A 21,611-nucleotide genomic window follows, 5' to 3' on the forward strand; every position below is an offset into this window, starting at 1 on the left:
ACCGCAGTCCCTGTGCTTTGCCAAGCTTGTTCTAAGTAGGTGCTTTAGACCACTGAGCCATCTCACCAGCCCCTAAAAAATTATTAAAAAATTTTATTTATTTATTTTTTTAAAAAATTTATTTATTTATTTATGTGTGTGTGTGTGTGTGTGGCCAGCTCAGCCCGCCTTGGGGGCGGGGCTGGCTGGCATGTGGTGCTGGGGAATTGAACCGCGGTCTATGTTCTTTGCTAAGCTTGGTCTAAGTAGGTGCTTTAGACCACTGAGCCATCTCACCAGCCCAACCTAAAATTTATTTGGAGCCAAAAAAGACCTAGAATAGCAAAGGCAATCCTGGTCAACAAAGACAAAGCAAGAGGCGTTACAATTCCTAACTTGAAATTATACTACAAAGATACTGTGATAAAATCAGCATGGTATTGGCAACAGAATAGACCTGAGGATCAATGGAATAGATTAGACGATGCAGAGGCCTCTAGGAACACACTCAGCCACATGATCTTCAACAAAGGGGCCAAACATACTTACTGGAAGAAAGATAGTTTCTTTAACAAATGTTGCTGGAAAAATTGGCTCTCTACATGCCGAAAACTAAAACTTGACCCAGATCTATCACCATGCACTAAAGTCAAAATGGATTAAAGACCTGAACATTAAAACAGAAACACTAAATCTCCTGGAAGAGAAAGGAGGAGGAACTCTTGAAGACAAAGGGATAGGCAAAGAGTTCATGAACAAAAATCAAATCGCACAGGAAATACTTGAAAGAATTAACAATTGGGACCACCTCTTATTGAGAACTTTTTGCATGTCAAAAGAAATTACCAACAAAGTGAAAAGACAACCCACAAATTTTGAAAAATCTTAATAATCACTCAGACAAAGGTCTGCTCTCTAGAATTTATAAAGAATTAAAAAAACATCAGGGCACCGAAATTTAAAGACCCAATCCAGAAATGGGCATCTCAGATGAACACACACTTCTCAGAGGACGAAATTAAAGAAGCGAAAAAATATATGAAAAAGTGCTCCACATCACTAGCCATCCGTGTGCAAATTAAAACAACACTGAGATACCATCTCACTCTAGAAAGAATGGCTATCATAAACAAATCAATGAATAACAAATGTTGGAGAGGCTGTGGGGAAAAGGGAATCCTTCTCTACTGCTGGTGGGAATGTAGACTGGTGCAACCGTTATGAAAATTAGTGTGGAGACTCCTTAAAAAACTAAGACTGGAAATCTCATTCAACCCAGCTATCCCCCTACTGGGAATTTTCCTAAAGGAACTGAAAACGTCATATCATAGTGATACATGCATACCTATGTTTATAGCAGCACAATTTGTGATAGCCAGATCTTGGAAACAACCAAGATGCCCGTCACATGAGGAATGGTTGAAAAAGATGTGGTATTTCTATACAATGGAATATTACTCAGCTATAAAGAATGATAAACTCGAATCCTTCGTATTTAAGAGGATGCCACTTGAAGATATACTTATAAGTAAAATAAACCAGACCCACATGTGCATTTCTTCCAAAATTAGAATGTGTAGTAGTAACAATGTTTATTTCTATCATAATATATCTTTGGATAGCCCATTAAAAATCAATGCTATAAGGACAGAGATGTAGTTCTGTGGATAGAATATCCTCAGCATATTTGAGGCCCTGGGTCCAATTCCTGCTAAACCTACATCTACTTTTTATTTTTTTATTTTTTTCAGTACTGGGATTGAATTCAGGACCCTGCGCTTACCAGGCAAGTGTTTATTCTACTGAGCTATCTCCCCAGGCCCCACACTGACTCTTAAGAGTTATAGAAGCTATAGAAGAACCCTAACATAGAAAATAATCGCTAGGTTTATGTTGAAGTTTTGAACATAACCAATGGTGAATAAACCACTTATTCCTCAAACTTACAGTTCCTCCGTCTGCAAGCCAATGACAGAAACTTCAGAGCAAAGAAAAGTTCAGATATCTTGATTTCAGGCAAATATTTTCCAGAAATATAACAAACACATTTCCACTGTCTAACCTGACAAGTTTGTGCTATTCTGACAGTCTTAGCACACACAAAAAAAATTAATTCAGCAATGCAATGCAATCATAGAAGTGATTCACAAAGGTGAAAAAACTAGTGGCTTGGGCACTAGAACCAGGCCTCCAAATCTAGATGTTTAAGGAAAGAAAATAAGTGGTAGGCACTACCCAAAACTAGGGGAGGGATACCTATCTGCTGAAAAAAATAATTAATGCAGGAGAAAAGCCTTCATAGAATTTTACAACAGGAAATTATCAAAAACAAAATGTCAGAAGCTATGGAACTACTTAGTCAGCTGTCAGTGCCTCTGACATCAAGCTATTTGCTCCTAATTCTCAAAATCACCCAACAAGATTTCCTTCTTTCCTTTTTTTTTTTTTTTTGGTTTGTATTTTAGGGAAGGGTCTACAGGGTGTTCAGGGTGTCACTACTAGATTGGACTTGTAGTGATCTGCCTGCGTACAGCTTCCCAAGAGCTGGGATTACAGGCACGCACCACCATGTCCAGTCTCAATTGCCATCTCAGTGTGCCCTGGGGGCAGGTTTGGCCTGGAAGGCCTGGGGATTGAACCCCAGGCCCCTGCACCTGCTTGCAGGTGCTTTAATCCACTGAGCTATTTGGCTGGCCCTGTCCAACAAGATTTCATATGCACAGAAGAATCCTGAAAAAGAGGAGCTCTACTCCAGAGCCACCAAGTAGTCTTTTGTTTTGTAAACAGGTTTCTCCTCCTAAGGATATGTCATTCTTGTGCTTGTCCATCAAGTGAGCAGAGACACAATAAACACTACAGACTATAAAGTGGACACTGAAACAGTTAAGAAAATGTAGGATGGAGCTGGGCATGGTGGAAAGTGCCCATAATCTCAGCACCAGGGCAGCTGAGGCAGGAGAACTGCCATAAGTTGGAGGCCAGCCTAAACTACACAGCAAGACCATAACTTACCCCCCCCCCACCCCCCAAAGAAAACCCCAAAGAGAAAACAGATTGACTGCCATATAATTCTGAAAATTTCATTTCTCGGGATTCTGGGTGTGTGTGTGTGTGTGTGTGTGTGTGTGTGTGTGTGTGTGTGTGTGTGTGTTTTGGACACACAGTCTTGCTTGTAATTGAGGCTGGCTTTGAATTCACTATGTAGCTCAGTCTAATATATTTTTAGTAAATATAACTTTCCAGCTTACCTTATGGCTTCTGAATCAATGTGCACAGGTGCAATTCTTTCCAACAGAAATTTGACCATCTCTAGGAAAGGATTTGTTGGTTGCTTAGGATTAGCAAGTTTCCGAGCTATTTCTCTCTACAGAAAGGAAAGAATTTTGAACATAGGTATGATTTTCATGTTTTCTAAATAAAAATGATTGTAGCCATAAATTTAGACCTGACTAAAGTTTATTCACTCACTAAGCAATCACTACAAAATACAGATAGTGGAGAATAGAAAGGGATAAAGTGATTTCTGTGAATTTTGCATTTGCCTCATAATTCTCCCAATAGTTGTTTGTTTTTTTTTAAAGTCTCTCTCTGTGTGTGTGTGTGTGTGTGTGTGTGTGTGTGTGTGGCCAGCTCAGCCCACCAGGGGGCGGCGCTGGCTGGCATGTGGTGCTGGGGGATTGAACCTCGGTCCCCGTGCTTCGCCAAGCTTGTTCTGAGTAGGTGCTTTAGACCACTGAGCCATCTCACCAGCCCCTCCCAATAGTTGTTTGACATAACCACCTTTCCAAAAGCTTTACTTTGAAAAACAGAATAACAGTTTACACCATTTGTAGGTTTTTAAAAATTTAATTCATAATTTGATCTAATACAGTTCCTTTAGTTAATTGCTTTAAAAAGGGAATACACTCAGCCAGGTACTGTGGCACATACCCCAGTAATCCCAGCTACTTGGGAGGCTGAGGCAAGAGAATTATTTGGGACCAAGAGACTAAAACTAGTTGGGACAAACAGTAAAGTAGTGAGACCCAGTCTCAGAATAAATAGTGGGAGGAGAGTGGGTGGCAGAGACCAGAGAGGAGTTTGTGGAGATATTCTAAGTGAATGAATATTTGTAAAGTTTTGAAAGAACACCACTGTAGGACAAATTACAACCATACACTCCCCTATCATTTAATTTATAACTTGAACATAGAATTATTTCAGGCTGTGTCAAGGATCCAAATAGAAGTTTATCAATGATGAAACATGGTGGCTTTACATCAAATACTTCTAGGTGGAAGTTTCTGAAGATGAGTAATTATACAATACACTTTAATTAGGAATTTAAAATGTGCTGCGTGCTTGGAAAGAAATGAACTTTAAGAACAACATTTTCTGGTAGAATACTTGCTTAGAATGTCTGGATTCAACTGAGTACAGGGATGAAAGAAGGGAGGAAGGAGTGGGGAAGTACTTTTAACTGAATACTGTATTTCTGATGAGTGAATGTGCATTTTAGCTGAGGAGATAATACACACCAATCTTCCCTCTTCCCTCCTCTTTGTTTATTTAGTTTTTGAGATGGGGGTCTTAAGTTGTCAAGGCTGGCCTGAAACCTGAGATCCTCTTGCCCCAGTGTCTCAAATACTTATGTTTACAGGCACATAAGATGCCAATCAGTCAGATAATGTACATTATATGTGTTTACTAAACTACAATGCACCAACAAATGTTAACCCTCCATTTATAAGATATTTTTTTCATTAAAGCCATATGTACTATATAAAACAAAACAGAAAAACAATTTTTATTGTTAACATCTTAATATAATTACCCAATGGATTGAGATCCTGAGGAAAATTAATCATTAGGAGGCCTGTTTTATTTTATCATGCTGTAGCTAACTGAGCAAGAAGTTAAGATTTGAAAAATAAAAATAAGGGTCGGCTAGATAGCTCAGGGGACTAAAGCACTTGCTTAGGCCGAGCAAAGCGGCCAGGGTACGATCCCCTATGTGCCTGGCTGGTCCTGCCCCCAGGAAGCGCTGAGATTGTGATGGAGACTGGGCAGGGTGGCACACATATGTAATCCCAGTGCTTGGGAGGCTGAAAACAGAAGAATCACTATGAGTTCAATCTACATAGTGAGACCCTACAGACCCTGTACTATTTAAATACTAATATGAATAAACAAACTCTATTCAATGTTTAGGCCTTATATATTTTGTGCTAAATTTATATTTTAAACCCAAACTTTAATACTGTGCAATTGTTTGAACTTAGTCTCATTTGGTGAGGTACTCCTCAAAGGGTATTTTTCCCCTACCATAAAATTTGGTTCCTTTTTTTTACCTGAGGTAAATATGTCAGAGATTATCTAACAAAAAAAAAAAAAAAAAAAAAAAAAAAAAATGGAAAATTGCTAGGCAAACTTAAAATAACATAATAATAAATGGAAAAACTAAGCATTAGAAAAGACATTTATAAATACATGTAACACTAAAGGAAGTATATAAATCTATTTATAAATACTACAAATTTTATTTATTTACTTTATTTATGGAACTGGGGATTAAACTGAGGCCCTTCTTACTCTACCAAGCTATCTCCCTGGCCATAGAAACTTTAAATTAATTTTAACAGCCAACACACAGCTCCAACACAGAAATTGAGATAAAAAAAAAAAAACTGAAAAAGTTGAGAAAACTTCATCCAAAAATAACCATATATAATCCTTTTATGAAACAACAATAAGCAGAAAGATTCTTTTTTTTGAGATGAGTCTTGCTATGCAGTTGGGGCTACCCATGAGCTTGCAGAGATTCTTCTGCACAGCTTCCCAAGTGCTGGGACTATAGGCATGCACCATCATGACCAGCAGTTCCAGAAAGGTTTTTTAAAAAAAGTTCTGAATCCTTAACAACGTTTCAGAAATTTCTGACCAAATTTATGCTAACATCATAGACTAAGGTTACTACTACGAGTATTTAATAGTTAATCTGTTTTAAAAATTAAGCTTATTTTTTGAGACCATATCTTGCTATGCATTTCAGTCTGTTCCTGAACCCACTATTTAGCCCAGACTGAACTTTTAACTCTCAGCAATCTTCCTGCCTCAGCCTCCTGAGTGCTGGAATTATAGCACACCCCACAACAGCCTGCAAAACTAGGCATACTTAAAATTAAACTGTGTTTACTCTTTCATGTGCATAGTAGCCCTTGCCATACCCTTTTTAATGTCTTGTTTTCAAAGCCAAGCAATTCCACAGCCAACCAGCTAGTTCAGCGGACTAAAGCACCTGTGTAGGCACAGTGCAGTGGCTGGGGTTTGATCCCCGGCCTCCTGGCCAGCCAGCCCTACCCCAGGGGTGTACTTAGAAGGTGATTGATTGAGACTGAGCATTGTGGTGTGCGCTTGTAATCTCAGGGCTTAGGAGGCTGAAAACAGGAGAATCACTATCAGTCCGAGCTACATAATGAGGCACTGTACCAAATACCAAAAAAAAAAAAAAAAAAAAAAAAAGGAGGTCAAACAATTCCCGAGGGAGGTTAGTGTTTCTAGGAGGTGTAACTGCTAATATACAGCAACAAGTTCTAAATCTCAAGACTTTAAAAAATTCCTATTTCTTTTGGTACAGTGTAGACTCGTAGTGGTCTCCTGTCTCAGCTTCCCCAGTGCTGGGATTACAGGCATGTGCCATCAGGCCTGGTTTTGGTGGCTGGAATGGCATGCAGTACTGGGGATCAAACCCAGGTCCATGTTCTTGCCAGGCAGGTGCTTAGGCTGCTGAGGTATCATCCCAGCCTTGAATCTCAGACTTTTAAATATAACTTCTAAACACAACATAGTTTTTTTTTTATTTCAACAGTATCTCATCTGCTATGCATTTTTCTAAGCTAGAAATGTAGTTGCCATTTTCAATAGTCATCAAACTCCTACTTAACCTTTAGGATTTAAATCAGGAGTCACTTAGTAGACAACAAGCCATTCCTCACCCATTAACATCCCTGCCTGGGATGACTGGTGCTCACTGTGTCATCAAAGCACATGATTCTATAGCCACACATAAGATTGTTTCCTGAAATATTTACCTGTCTCTGTCATGTTATATGTAAGCAAGATGAGCAACTACATACACTACATTATAACAGCCTAAGCTTAGGGATAAGTTATAGCTCAATGGTAGAATACTTGCAAGTATGTATAAGGCCCTGGGTTCCACACTCCCTTAATCACAAAATGAAACAAAAAAATGAACAGTATAAATTTGATTAAGGGACAAACTAACATTCAGACTTCTAGAGGGTGGGGCAGTGGCACAATGGATAATATTCAGACTTTAGAATATACATTGTGTATCTGGATAAACCTGAAGGGAAGGATTTTTTTAAAGTGAACTTGATGAATCACACATCTCAGAAGGATTTTGAGCATCTGTTAAAATATGTAAATCGGGCTGGGGAGATAGCTTAGCAGTCCAAGCACCTGCCAGCAAGGACCTGGGTTCAATCCCCAGTACTACATGCTATGTTGGCCCTGGAACTGGGCGTACCATGCAGGCCACCAAAACTGGGTGTGGTGGCCTGTGCATGCCTGCAATCCCAGCACTGGGGAGGATGAGACAGGAGGATCACTATGAGTCGGAGCTGCACAGCAAGACCCTGTACCAAAAAAAAAATCAATAAATAAATTTAAAAAAATAATGCAGATCCTCACTCCCACTTTAATTTTATGGGTTCCTATTGCTCATTATGTATGTTGGAAATCACAAAAATGATTAGTTCTTTAAATCTATGGGGGGCAATGAAGGGGGCTTGAATTAATCATATGTGAAATGTCAAAGTATATTATGCTCTTGGAAATCCTAGAGGAATTGATGATATTTGTAGATGAAGAAAATGAGGCACAGCAATAATGAGTGACTTACTAAAGACCATGATGGTAGTGAACACAGAGCTCATAATTTAGATCTAAGCCTCAGGCTCATAAAATGCTGAATAAATGAACCTATCAAGTTTTCTTCTGAGCAAGTTTCAATGCTGTTAGTTCTCTTTAAGAATCCAAAAATAGAATGAAAACAAGCCTGTCTAGGAAATTTACCTGTCTACAAATGAAATCACATATATGACATTTCTAATGCTCATTTATGGAGAGGTTATTCCCCTTGTAAGATAGAGAAGTAAATGTATACAGATACAACATTTAGAATCTAACAGCATTCTTCACTAAATGTCTGCTAACTATGTAGTACCTTAGCTCACTCAATTCCTGAGGTCACTTTCTCTGGCTTACATCTCTAATGTTTTCCCTGGACTGTGACTGAAAGTAGGGACTCAAAAACAAGAACTAAATTGACTACATATGTACTGCCAGGTAATTCAGTGCTTACAATAATGTTAAATTCACAAAAATCACTGTAAATAAAAAGGTTTTAAGAAAATAAGGATTTATATAAATACGCTAGAAGAACAACCATGAAAATATAAACTACTAACCACACAAACATCTGCCTGTTTGCATGAACAGGTAGGGCTGATTAATAACTCCAACTGAGACCGAAGCTTCTCATCATCACCAAGAACCTGGTTAAATTTCTTCACAAAATCTTGTGCTTTGCCAGGATCAGGCAAGTTTTCTATAAAATGAAGAGTGAATCAATACCAAGAAAGAGAACTACTAAAGTAAAAACCCAATGTCCTAAAATTACAAAGCTATTAAAAAAGGTAACAACTTAGAAATAATATTAAGATAAGGATTATTTTTCTTAGCAATGGGCCAGTAATGGTCTCTTGATGTTTATCACACTTACTGGGTGAATGAACATACTCACTTGCTATGGTCATCAGCTTTCCAAACATGGCAGAACAGTTAGCCTCTGACTGAAATTTAAAAAGAAAAAAAAAAAAAAAAAGAGATAAGAGAGAAAGAAAGAAAGAGAAGTCATATACACTAAAAATACACCGTTAAGAAAAAAACAACACGTAGCATCATACATATTCCACAATTCATCACAATTTACCCACTGGAAAATGGCTTACCACATCTACACAGAAAGCTGACAGCAAAGAACTGTGGAGAAGCAACAGTGGTTAAGACAAATAGAAAAGAGACTTTAAAAAAAGTAAGGCTCTGAGCCAGGAGTTCAGAGCCAGTCTAAAAAACATATTCTCTCTTAAAGAATGAGAATACTCTCAAGATCTCTTCAAAAACTATTTTTAAAAAATTTTTGAGCTTAAAAATAAAAAACTATTTTTCTTTCCATCAACACAAAAAAATCAAATTTTTGTTACCTTAAATTTATACTAAATTGGAATTCATTAAATGGATAAGAAGTTGGTATCCCCAATCCCCAAGTTGATCTCGATGGGTAGCTTCATTTTGTTAATACACACCCATGAATTTACACACTATGTGACCGCTTTTGTGTATCAAGGCAGAGATGAAAACCTAAGCAAGACTCTATAGGTGGCTATATTGTATTAGCTGGCCGTTAACAAAAAGTTTTCCAGCCTCTTCTCCAGCATCTATGTGCCTTTACAGGGTTTGCTTATAGTCTCCTGCATCAAGATACTATACTAGCAAACACACTGAAACATCAATGAAGAAATCCTAGCTACTTGGGAGGTTAATTGTGGGAAAATCAGAAGCTTGATGTCAACCTGTGCAACACAGGGACACCCCATGTCAAACAAAACCCCCAACCCAAGCCCAAAATGGCCATTAAAATAATTTAAGGGTTTTGTCTTTTAGAAAATTTGAGCAAAAAATTTATTAATTTGACATTGGTATCATAGTACTGATAGTATCAACCCTACACTGAAGGAACAAGAACAATACACTCTAAAATTAAGACTTCTAACCTTGTGGGATGGTGCATGCCCACAATACCAGACCAGGGCAGGCTAACTGTTGGGAGATCAAAGCCAGCCTGCATAGCGAGATTGTCTCAAAAGGGGGTTGGGGGGAGAAGTGTAACTAATATAACTTTATCTTGATGTTTGAGTCTACATATTAAAATAATTTTAAACCAGACAGGGCTGGGGGATTGCTGAGTGGCAGAGTGCATGCTTAGCATGTAAACGGACCTAGGTCCAACCTCCAAAATAAAAAATTTACACTTGATAAGCAAGAAATTATAATTTCTTTGTCCATGTCAGAAAATAATTTTGTTATATTGATTTAGAATGACAATTTAAAAAGGAGGAGGAGGAACAAGAATGTAGCTTGGACAATTACAAAAATTAGTTTATGTGAAAAATAAATGAGATTCTTCTTCTTTAAATACTACTACAGAAAAGAAAAAAAGCTGTAATTCACAAATAAGTTTATCAATTTAAATAAATCATGAACCTACCGTAGGCTGCTTGTGCAAATCCAGTAACTCGCGAACATGACTCCGAAGCATATTCTGACACTTCCACATTTCATTGAGAGCTCTAAAATTTATGATTATGAAAACATGCATTATTTAATAATACTGCAAATTATTTAACTTTACAACTTTTTATACTACATACTTTTTTTGCATCTACATAACATTTAAGCACCAATTTAGCTATTGGTATTTAAGACTTCTGGTGTAAATGGCAAATGACGATTCCAAGGGCTCATATATGCTAAGGCAAGTGCTCTACCATTAAAAAGAAATATGTACCTGAGTTCAGAATAATCAATACCTCTTTCCAAGTAAATAAAGAAATGGAAAGATATTTGAAACAGAGCTAGAAAATACTAGATCAGGAAATGCTCAAGTGCTTAAGAGGATGACACACAGGAAACTGCAAACCGTGTCTATGCTTCAACATGCATGAAGTATGGGAGCACAGTGCAGGTGGAAACGAGAACATGAGAAAGGCGTTCTACATGTGGCTATGGAAGCTATGAAACAGACTTACATTGATTGTTTATAGTAACTTTTTCTTCATAAAAGACAATGGTCTCTCAAGGTACCTAATACATGTCTGAGAATTACCCTACTTCTGAGTATCTTTGGCCAGGTATTTACAAATGCAAGAAAATGTTAAAACCTTCGTGTAGGATTTTTTTTTTTTTTTTTTTTGGCAGAACCGGGGATTGAACTCAGTCCCTTGCGCTTGCCAGGGAAGCGCTTATTCACTGAGCCATCTCCCCAGCCCAAACACCCAATTCCTTTTTTTTTTTTTTTTTGGCAGAACCGGGGATTGAACTCAGTCCCTTGCGCTTGCCAGGGAAGCGCTTATTCACTGAGCCATCTCCCCAGCCCAAACACCCAATTCCTTTTTTTTTTTTTTTTTTGTTAGTCCGGGGATTGAACTCAGGACCCTGCACTTGCCAGGCAAGCACTTATTCTACTGAGCTATTATCCTGGCTAGGGTTTCTTACTGGGCATGATTAATGACTATGTGGTAAACTTTTTAATAATTTTTACTTTTTAAATTTTATTTGGTACAAGGTCTCACTACATGGCTTGGACTTTTAGTGATCCTCCTGTCTCAGCCTCCCCAGCACTGGGATTACAGGCATGCACCACCACACCTGATTTCGGTAGCCAACTCAGTAGGGGGCTGGCATGGCACACAGTACTGGGTACAGAACCTGGGTCCTTAACGCTTTCCAGGCAGGCATTTAGACCACTGAGCTATTTCCCCAGCCCTGGTAAATCTTTTAAAAGAATGATCGTTAATGTGACATGATACAGGATATACTACCTCGCCAGAATTTCTTTAAAAATACATTATCTTGGTCTAATAATGAAACATTGGAAGAGACAAAAATAAGGCCATATTATACAAAATAGTTGATAGATACAATATCCTTCCAAAAAATATCAAAGCCATAAAAAAACAAAGATTAAGCAATGGTTTCAGATTAAGTGACCAGAGATACAATTAAATACGTAACATGTAATCCTAAATGGGGGAAAATATTTATTGAGGATGTTATCTAGACAGCTGAGAAAACAATGAGGGCTGGCCAGATAGCTCAATAGATTAAAGCGCCTGCATAGGCAGAAGCAGGGACCCAGTTCAATATCTGGTGTACCCTGCCTGCCCTGCCCCTGTGCACGCTGAGATAGCTTTAATTTTGAAATTCTGTGAAAACTTATGTTTTATACACCTATAGTTATGTTTAACATATATGTCTGTATATGTATACATAAAGCTTAAGTCCTAACTGAAAGAATTCAAAATTCTTATTGACAGATTAATTTGTGTTTAATTGATAAATATAAATTGCTTATGTCTGGGTATATAACATGATTGTAACACACACATGACATTTTTTAAAAGCTCATTTAAGTACAGTGATCATACAACCTGCTTGAATTAGCGTACTTTCAGTGTATGCTGGTTATCCAAGCAAAATATTTGTAGTTCCCCTACAAATTTTTGTTGAGTCTCAAAAATTCTCTTTGGACAATAAGTCAGTCATGGGGTAAACCTACACAGAGGTAAAATAGGACTTCCAGACAAAGAACCAATAGTCATTTTTTAGGCTTAGTTCTTACTCTAGAAGGATAAAGGCCAGTAGTATAACTTATATTTTAGATATCAGGAATCGAACTCAGGGCCTCGTGCTTACCAGGTAGGTGCTATGCCACAGAGCTACATCCCTGGTCCCACTAGTGCAATTTAAACATTAATTATACAGTAACTGGACACAGGGACTTTTGAATCTCTGAAACCATATCACCAAACCAAGTGCCAAATAAGTCTGTATATACAGGAATATCTTTGCTGTTAATAGATCTGAATTCAAACAATTTTTTCCCCTTATTTACCTGAGATATTTGATTCAGAAGAAGCATCCACAACTAACTAGATAAGATCAAGTATTTTGCTGAAATCTTTAGGAAATAACTCAGTCATTTCAACATTTTAACTTACTTTACAGCGTTTGGATCCAAACTAGCATATAAGTAATACAAACATTTCATTCTCTCTTCTGTTTCCAGGTTGTGAGGAACAAGATACTGAGCAAAGATTTTCTCCACCAACAGCCTATTAAAAAAAAAAAAAAAAGAAACCCAATAATTATTTTACTTTGAAGAAACAAGTCACTTAAATCGTTGTGCAAAGATACTGTATCGATAGTGACAGTTACACCTCCAAAGGAAAACACCAGCATATGATCAGCCTTGGAAGATCAACATTAGTTATTTTTAAATTTAGAGATATATTTTCTCCTTGTGGGTTTATTTCATTATGCCATGAAACACTGAGGCCATTCCAACTTTTCTTTATTAGTCTGGGAACTTAGCACAATTAGCTAACCCTACATATCCTGTGAAATTACAATTCTAAATATAGCTAATTCTCAAGAAACTCAATAACTTCTGGTAATAGTTCAACCTTTACCAAGTTGCCATGTAGTGAAAATAGGAGGGTTTTCCTTCATACTACTTCCTGGAAACATGCACATTTGATTTTCTCTTTAGTGTCTAACTTCCTCACCAATATCAAATCCTTGCTAAGATTTCATCTATTATTCAGTATTATTGGAATAATAAAAAAAAGCTTTTTGTTAACTAACAAAGGATAGTTGGTCAAGCAACCACTCTAATGTAATAAAACACTGCAAAGTATGTTATACAAACCAAGTATACTTAGTGTAATACAGAACCATAATTGTAAGTAACATTAAGAAAATGGAAAGAACTCAATAATTTCTCCTTTGGTTGTGATGACACTGCAAAAAAAAAAAAAATTAATAACCTGGCATTATCCAATACTGCTGATCGCAGACAGAAGACGAGAATGTCATACATTTATTAGTTTATGTAATCCAGAAGATAATCCCTTAGGGAGGGCATGATTATTCCTTTTCATGTAAAACTGAGGTACACAGAAGTGGAATTATCAGACATACACTAAATAATGAATGCCTCGTCTAATTCCAAAGTCCATGCCTATCTCACTATTTGCTACCTTATATTTTGGATAGTCTTGGATAAAAGAAGGTATATACAAATATTTAAGTGATTGCTAAATTTAGAAGTAAATTATTTTACAACAACAGAAAAGCTTTACCTTCACCCTTTCTACAACACATTATACTTACTTGTCATCAATGCTATTCTGATAATAAATATGCAAAAGTTTGTCCTTTATCCAGCTGACTTTCTCTGCAGCTTCTTTTCCGGCTTCACCATGAAGACAGTACTTCTTATACAATTGAGCCAAACCCATCATAGCTTCTTTTCGTACTCGCCACTGAAAAGTACAAAAAAAAAGTACCACATTTATTAGATGTATATTTATCTGTAAAAACTGGCATGGCTTTACTAGGTTGTACAATCAATCTTACAAATGCAGGTAATATAGTAGTACAACATTTCATCGCAAAGTTTACCGACCAGTTTGCATTTGTTTATATTTAAAAACCACATTACTAACAAATACCAAATATTACCCATCAAAAAAATTTCTCAGATTACTCCAGAAATTTTCTAGTGCAGACACTTCATGAATTACCAATTTTTTCATTTCTCTCAAAGTCAAATAATACCTTAACATAGATTTCATTTCATTCTCTCTAAAAACATATTGGCCTAGTTTTAGAAGTGACTAAACAGAAAACACAAAACGTACTATTTGCTCTACAAACAAAAGCCCTAGGTTCTAGAATGTTTTAGTTCCCAAATATATCCCCTTTGATGTTAAATCCAGTATAAGAAAAACCAGTACTAAGACTTCCAAGGCTGCCAATTTGGAAAGGACTTTCGTGATCAACATATGTGAATTTCTTTACTTTGCAGATACAAAAAGCAAATAATTTACTTAAAAATCTATCAGTGCAAAACAGTTGGACTTTTTTTTTTTTTTTTTTTTTTTTTTTTGGCGGAACCAGGGATTGAACTCAGGCCCTTGTGCTTGCCAGGCAAGTGCTTATTCTACTGAGCCATCTCCCTGGCCCTGGACTTTTAGAGGTTGGTTGGGAGGAGTACTATGCTAGGGAAGGAAAGAATGATGGTAGGAGGAAGTTGGAACAGAAAAAAAAAACTTTGAAAATCTAGAGGGAAGACCATGATAAGATGTAAGAAAAATCAACATCTGAAGGCAGCATTTCCTAATACATTTCATGAGTTATTTCTTATTCTAACTTACTCAGTAAATAGAATGAAACTATGTTTCTGTATAGCAGCTTAATAAGTGCCTTTTCACATTTCTCAATGAAATTTTAAGTGTGCAATAAGAACTGAGGTCAATTTCCCACACTTTGTATAGGAGAAAACAAATGTTAAAGCAGCTGTAACCTTTTTTTGGGCTGGCTCAGCCCACCCTGAGGGCAGGGCTGGCATGGTATGTGGTGCCAGGCATTGAACCACAGTCCCCTGCAGCTGCCTAAGCTATCTCTCTGGCCCCTGTGACCTTTTTTTTTTTTTTGCGGAACCGGGGATTGAACTCAGGCCCTTGCGCTTGCCAGGGAAGCGCTTATTCTACTGAGCCATCTTCCCGGTCCCGACCTAACTTATTTAGAACAAAGATCTAGATCTGAAAATGGTCCAGTTGGTGCTATGATAGCTGTGCTATTATAGTCATTCAACTCTTTGGAAAGTACAGAAACATTAACAAGGAGTGACATTTAGAAAAAGAGGAGGAAATAACATAAGTAACAATGAGTTAAGTGAGAGCAACAGGAGTAAAGCTGAAGAATCACTAAGTGGACATAACTTTATTTCATTTAAATTAAAGTGAAAGGTGATCAGAGAGGGAGATTTAGTTGACACAGCTGAACAAGTTACCTAGGATCAACATTTTTTTCCCTGTTTAAGTGAGGCAGAGTCTTGTACAGTACAGGCTGGCCTTGCACACACAATCCTCCCTGCTTCAGTCTTAGGAGAGCTGGGACCACAGGTACCCAGATCTCAGTGACAATCTCTTAAAAAAAATAAAATAAAATAAAATAAAATAGTTCCTTTAAGACTATTAAAAAAGTGAAAACCTAAACTATCTCTTGATGTATTCCAAAACCAGATGCTTTGCCAATCTGTAATTATATCTCAATTACACATAAGCAGAAGACAAAAGGTTTCAACAATGCCAAATAGAACAGTACATTACAGAGTAATTGTTTAAAATAGAAGATGCAGCATTTCCTAATACATTTCATGAGTTATTTCTTATTTCAGTGTGCCTTGCATGCCTGTCTCTTATTTCTGATTGACACCACTATTCCTTAGCAATTCCTATTATTGTTTTTAGCATTATTTTCTGAGCAGGTTTCTAATTACAACAAATGGAGGACACTGGAAAAAAAGTAATTAAACATAATTTCTACCAGGAGGTTAGCACATAATAATTTCTACTGGGAGAGTAGCATGACACATAGAAACATTATTTCTTTAGAAGTATGCTATTTAGTTTAATGAATAACAGAACTACATTATATGAGAGTAATAGACGAAAATGTTAACTCTAAGAATTAAATACAGACAACTATTTTCAGCAAACTTAGCAGGTGTGTGAAAAGATAGTGTAAAAATTGGTTTAATTTACTGTTCTTTTACAATGGGATGCTATAAAACCCATGCCTAAAATCTAAAAAGATCTAAAAAGATGTAATGTGAGACATACTAATCAACAGCTCTTTATTTAGGATTGTTAATCTGATTGTCTCAGGGAAAAGCGTTAGCTAGTATTCTAGAATTATTTTAAAAATCATATTGATTATATTTAACAAACAATGTAAACACAATAAATTAGAAAACAACAAAATTCCCTATATTTTACCCGTTTATCCAGTGTTCTTTCCCTTACAAAACCAAGGAGCTGATCATTTACTAAGGCAAGGTCTCTTTTGGCAGCTGTTATTATAGTAACAATGACATCATGACGAATAGCTTCTTCTGGGTCATGTGATCTAACCTTCAAATATTCTGTAATAAGAAAGAAACCCTTAAACATTATTTATCTAATTTGTCATGATTCACAATGACACAAAAGACCAATGCTTTAAGCTTTTATCCATGCTGAAACATGGCTTGTAAAGTGTGGCATGAAATAAAGATAATAATAGATCATGATATATTTATATACACATAAATTAATTAATTAATTAATTAATTGAGACAGGATCTCTAGCTCAGGCTGGGCAAAAACTCTAAGTGATCTTCCTGCATGAGGCTCCTGAGAGCTAGGATTATAGGCCTACGACTAAAGGCACAATGAATGAAAATCATTTTCAAGGTAACAATATTTCATAATACTCACAAAACAGTTTATCACCATAAAGCACTATCTTTTTTTTTTTTTTTTGCAGAACAGGGAATTGAACTCAGGCCCTTGTGCTTGCTAGGGAAGAGCTTATTCCACTGAGCCATCTCCCTGACCTATTTTTCTTTCTTTTTAAGACAGGCTTTGACCAGGCAGTTCAAGCTGGCCTTGAACTTACTTTGTAGCCCTGGGGGACCTCAAACTTGCAAAACTCTTCCAATCTTGGTCTTGCTCCTGCCTCAGCCCCTGAAGTGCTGGGATTATAGGTGTGCACCACCACATCCAGCTATATGCCACCTTTTAACCATGTGTTTTAGTGTAAAAGCTGAATCACAACATAGTATCTTACACAGATTAGGATTTCAGATAAAAGACTTCAAAAAATAGCAAAAATTCTGTTAGGTATACATCTATACCATTACATGATATAAAATCTAGATTAATATTATATAATCTTTCTTTAAAACAGAATTCCTAAATTGGAAGCCCAGCACTCAAGTGGCTGACACAAGACTATCATAGCAAGTTCGAGAACAGCCTGGATTGCATAGTGAACTCAAGGCCATCCTAAGCTGTACAGCAAGACCCTGCTTCAAATAGACCCCCCCAAAAATTTAATTTTTACCACATAACAAAAATAAAAGTCCTTTTACAATGTAAGTAAATGAATTACATTTCTTTTTTTTTACATTTTTAGTAAATAACATTTTGATTGCAGTCATTTACTTGATACTATCAAATGGGTAGGTTTAAATATTCTAGGTTCACGTCGTAAATGAAAAATGTACTCCAGAAGACAATAGATTTCCTATTATTAAGTCACTACATTATATAGATATAATTGTGCACAAACCCAACATTATAAATAACACTGCAGTTTCTCAGACTTGAACATCTAAAAAATTGCAAAGAATCAAAACATGAAAACTTCAAAAATACTTTCATTTTAAGAACATGAAATAATTTCCTATACTATAAAAAACAGAAATCTGAAATGGTGCCAGAATTAAAATCTATTCAGAAAGTGAACCTAGTTAACAGGTACAATTTAAATGTATTTGTGTGGTTACTCTAATTTGAATAAACCAGGTAGCTTACCTGTGAGATCCTTTGCTAAATCTGGGTGATTCATTAAACAGTGACTGGCAAATTTCACACTTTCTAATCTGACAGGAACGTGAATGTCATTGAATCTACACAGAAAATGATTGCTAATGATTAATTTTAAGGCAAAATACTCATTTTCAAATAAAGTATATATAACAGGTGCTTATAAACTTCTGACTAGAAAATGCATTATAACAGCTTACTGTGTTCTGATGGAAGAACAGGGGGCCTGCCCCTTAGCTCAGTTCTTTAAGTGGCTACTTAAACAAAGCAGTCAGGCTCAGGTTGCTGAGGTTCCATCCCTACAACTCAAGCCAGCCAAACCTGCCCTGAAGGCATTCTAAATTAGCAAAAAAAAAAAAAAAAAAAAAAAAAAAATCCTTCTGATGGAAGAACATATAACATACAATAAGTGAAAAGATACAGAATTTTACAGAAAATTTTGGAAAAATAGAAACTATCCTGCTAAAGCAAAAAACAATACAAATCTATCTTCCAATTCAAACTACCCATGTTATAGACCTAAAATTTGATGTTAAGTATGTAACAAAGCCGGGTAGTGTGAGGCATGCCTATAATTTCAACCCTTGGGAGGCTGAGACAGGAGGATCACTCCAAAGCCAGCCTGGGTTACCACCTGGCACTCTGCCTTGGAGCCAGCTGATTATGAACTGAAACCTCCACAAACTCAGCTTATTAAATAAAGCTTTCCTTCCTTAATTTTGAGTGTCAGATATTTTGTCCAAGCAATGACAGAAAAGTAACCAAGACAGGAATGTAGCTCAGCAGTAGAGTGATTACCTACTCTTAAGAGTTAAATGGATAAATAATCTTTAATTAAAAAAACTTGTCCTACAATTCATTCTACAAGAAAAACTGCAACACAGATGCTAGGAAACCAACAAATACTGAACAAAAAATTTCAGTACAATGTTTGAATCTGTTGAAACCTATTTGACCCTCCAAAATACAGAAGTACAAATTTCATTTCTCTTACCGTCCAAGAAAACACTGCCAAAGAGGTCGATTCTGCGTTGCCAAATCAGAATCTTTAGAGCCAAACAATTTAGCTAGAAGTCGAACTACAGCTAATCGTTCTTCTCCATCATTGCTCTACAAGGGGAAGAGAAAACAAATGGAAGCTTGAGCTTTACTATCAGATTACCAAAAAATGAAATATCAAGATCCAGTCTCATGGCTACTAAAAATAGTGAGAATTTTAAAATATGGTTATCACTTACTATGAAAAAATTTATTGCATTCCATGCAAGATCATTTTGTGCTCTGATCTTTTACCTTCCAAACTGCTAATTTATGCCTACTTCACTGCTTGCTGATTTTGTCCAAATTACAATTACTTCATTGAATTCTAACATTGTCTAAAGAAATGTTAGGGAAAAAAGTCTGTAAGGGATAAAGCTACAAACAATTGCAATTCTAACAACCTTTCTTTTGTAAGAAATCTATCCTCAAATTAAAGCTTCAACATTAACAGAGACTAATTAAGTTCTTGATATGAAAACTTTTAATCAGGGATCCCTGACTGACTACAGAATGATACTGAAGACTATCATGATTTAGAAAAATTCATTTGAAGCAAAGAGCAAGAATCATAAAAGGGGGGTTGGGGAGATGGCTCAGTAGGATAAGCGCTTGGCTGGCAAACGCAAGGATCTGAGTTCAATCCCCGGTTCCAACAAAAAAAAAAAAAAAAAAAAATAAAAAGCAGGTCCAATATGAGAACTTGTACTGTAACGTCATGTACCTCGGTAGTGTCCCAAATTTTCTGATCAAGGAGATGATGGGGCCAAAGAGCAAAGTGATCGATGACGTAGAGTGTGCCTAAGGAGAGTCACATTGGGAGAAGACACTCTCTCAGGCTTTCACAGAGAGCACATTGGCCAAGCAATGGCCGTGACTCATCCACATGGCTGCACTGACAAAGGTTCTACAATCTGAGGTACAGGATCTCAGGATAAATCCTGAGGGCATTTCACTGACCTTCTTAGACCAAAAAGCTACGACTCTTTTTGCACAGGTCCTGCTTTACCTTGGTCTTAACCATCCAGTAGAAAAGTATGAAGACGAAATATAGGAAATAAAGCCATGCTGTTAAGTTGAGCTGTGGGGGACTCAGGTCACTAATTTCTGACATTGCCAGTTAAACAGAAGACCCAACGCTATTATGGGCTACTGGACTCTTTTAGAATATTTTGCTGAGTTTACACACCTATAATATTCAATAACGGAACTTAGAAAAAATGGGGTATACCGATGAATGTCCATTTTGTATCTGTGTATTCAAAGTGGCTGGGATAGATATATAGTTGCCTTCTCTTAATGAATAGAATGATTTGTTCTAATGGTGTTTGTAAATAGGATCACAAGTCTGCATCTTGTACAGCAATTAACCACTAAGAAGAATACATGAAGTGTATTATTTGTTGAAACTGTACTTCCGATTTGATTTGAAACTGTCTCACTGCTATCTGTTTATCAATAAAACTTAAAAAAAAATAAAAAAAATAAAAGGCAGGTCCAAAAAAGATTAGTACTTTGGTTTAAATTTAAAATGTCCCCCAAGGAAAAACTAGGATGAGGAAAAGGACAAATGAAAGGGAAAAATAATTATATTTTAGGTATATAAACAGAATAGTTTGGATAATTGTATGGTCAATTTCTGCTGGTCTTTTAAAAGGAGCAGTTACAGTGCTTAATCTTTTTTTTTACTCTGGTATTTCTTCTTTTTCCTCTTTTTGAATTTCTTATAACTTCTTTTTTCATTGTTTTTTTCTTTAAATGAATCTTACACATTTATATCACATTTATACAAATGTATATTATACCATCATGTAGTACAGCAACCATTGTTGAATTCCTATTATTTTGTTTCGTGAAACAGCAGTGGTGAGTTTAGTGCTGTTAACCAAATGGGTCCTGGCTCGAGATGGGTTACTAGAGGTCCTCTCTTCTCTCAATTTGCTAGCTGTCATGAAGAGAGTAGCATCGTTCACTGACATGCCCCTGCATCATTGCTGCACTCAAGGCAGAAGACCATGTACTCAATATCCTGAACCATAAGGCAAATTAAACCTCTCCATCTTTAAATTGTAGCTATTACATATTAGAAGCCAGCAACGGGAAAGCTAATTCAGTCAGGTGAAATGACCACTACAAAAGAGCAAAACTTAGTGCCAGGCACTATGCTCAGGAGGCTGAGGCAAGAGGATTACGGCTGAGTCAGGAGGATTACTGAGAGTTTGAGATCAACCTGGGCTAAAACATCAGTTCAAGGCCAGCCTGAACTACATAATGAGACCCTGTCTCAAAACAAAAAAGCAAAAAAAAAAA

The 21,611-nt window shown here is 36.5% G+C and overlaps 1 protein-coding gene across 3 annotated transcripts in view; it reads right to left on the reverse strand.

Moving 5' to 3' along the window:
- Positions 1–21,611, reverse strand: part of Pds5a (PDS5 cohesin associated factor A) — a 146,984-nt gene that overhangs the window by 62,561 nt on the left and 62,812 nt on the right. For all 3 annotated transcript variants that reach the window (XR_002818363.1, XM_023702749.1, XM_023702750.1), the window contains exons 9-17: positions 19,258–19,373; positions 18,252–18,346; positions 16,671–16,816; positions 13,999–14,150; positions 12,825–12,938; positions 10,313–10,394; positions 8,789–8,837; positions 8,454–8,593; positions 3,228–3,343 (exon numbers count right to left, since the gene is read on the reverse strand). Coding sequence is in view for 2 of the 3 variants with exons in the window: in XM_023702749.1 (XP_023558517.1) it covers positions 3,228–3,343; positions 8,454–8,593; positions 8,789–8,837; positions 10,313–10,394; positions 12,825–12,938; positions 13,999–14,150; positions 16,671–16,816; positions 18,252–18,346; positions 19,258–19,373 (1,010 nt within the window). In the remaining variant the exon portion in view is untranslated. The remainder of the gene's footprint in view (positions 1–3,227; positions 3,344–8,453; positions 8,594–8,788; positions 8,838–10,312; positions 10,395–12,824; positions 12,939–13,998; positions 14,151–16,670; positions 16,817–18,251; positions 18,347–19,257; positions 19,374–21,611) is intronic.

Source organism: Octodon degus, unplaced genomic scaffold, assembly GCF_000260255.1.
Source record: "Octodon degus isolate 3935 unplaced genomic scaffold, OctDeg1.0 scaffold00158, whole genome shotgun sequence".
In the NCBI taxonomy this organism is placed as follows: domain Eukaryota; kingdom Metazoa; phylum Chordata; class Mammalia; order Rodentia; family Octodontidae; genus Octodon; species Octodon degus.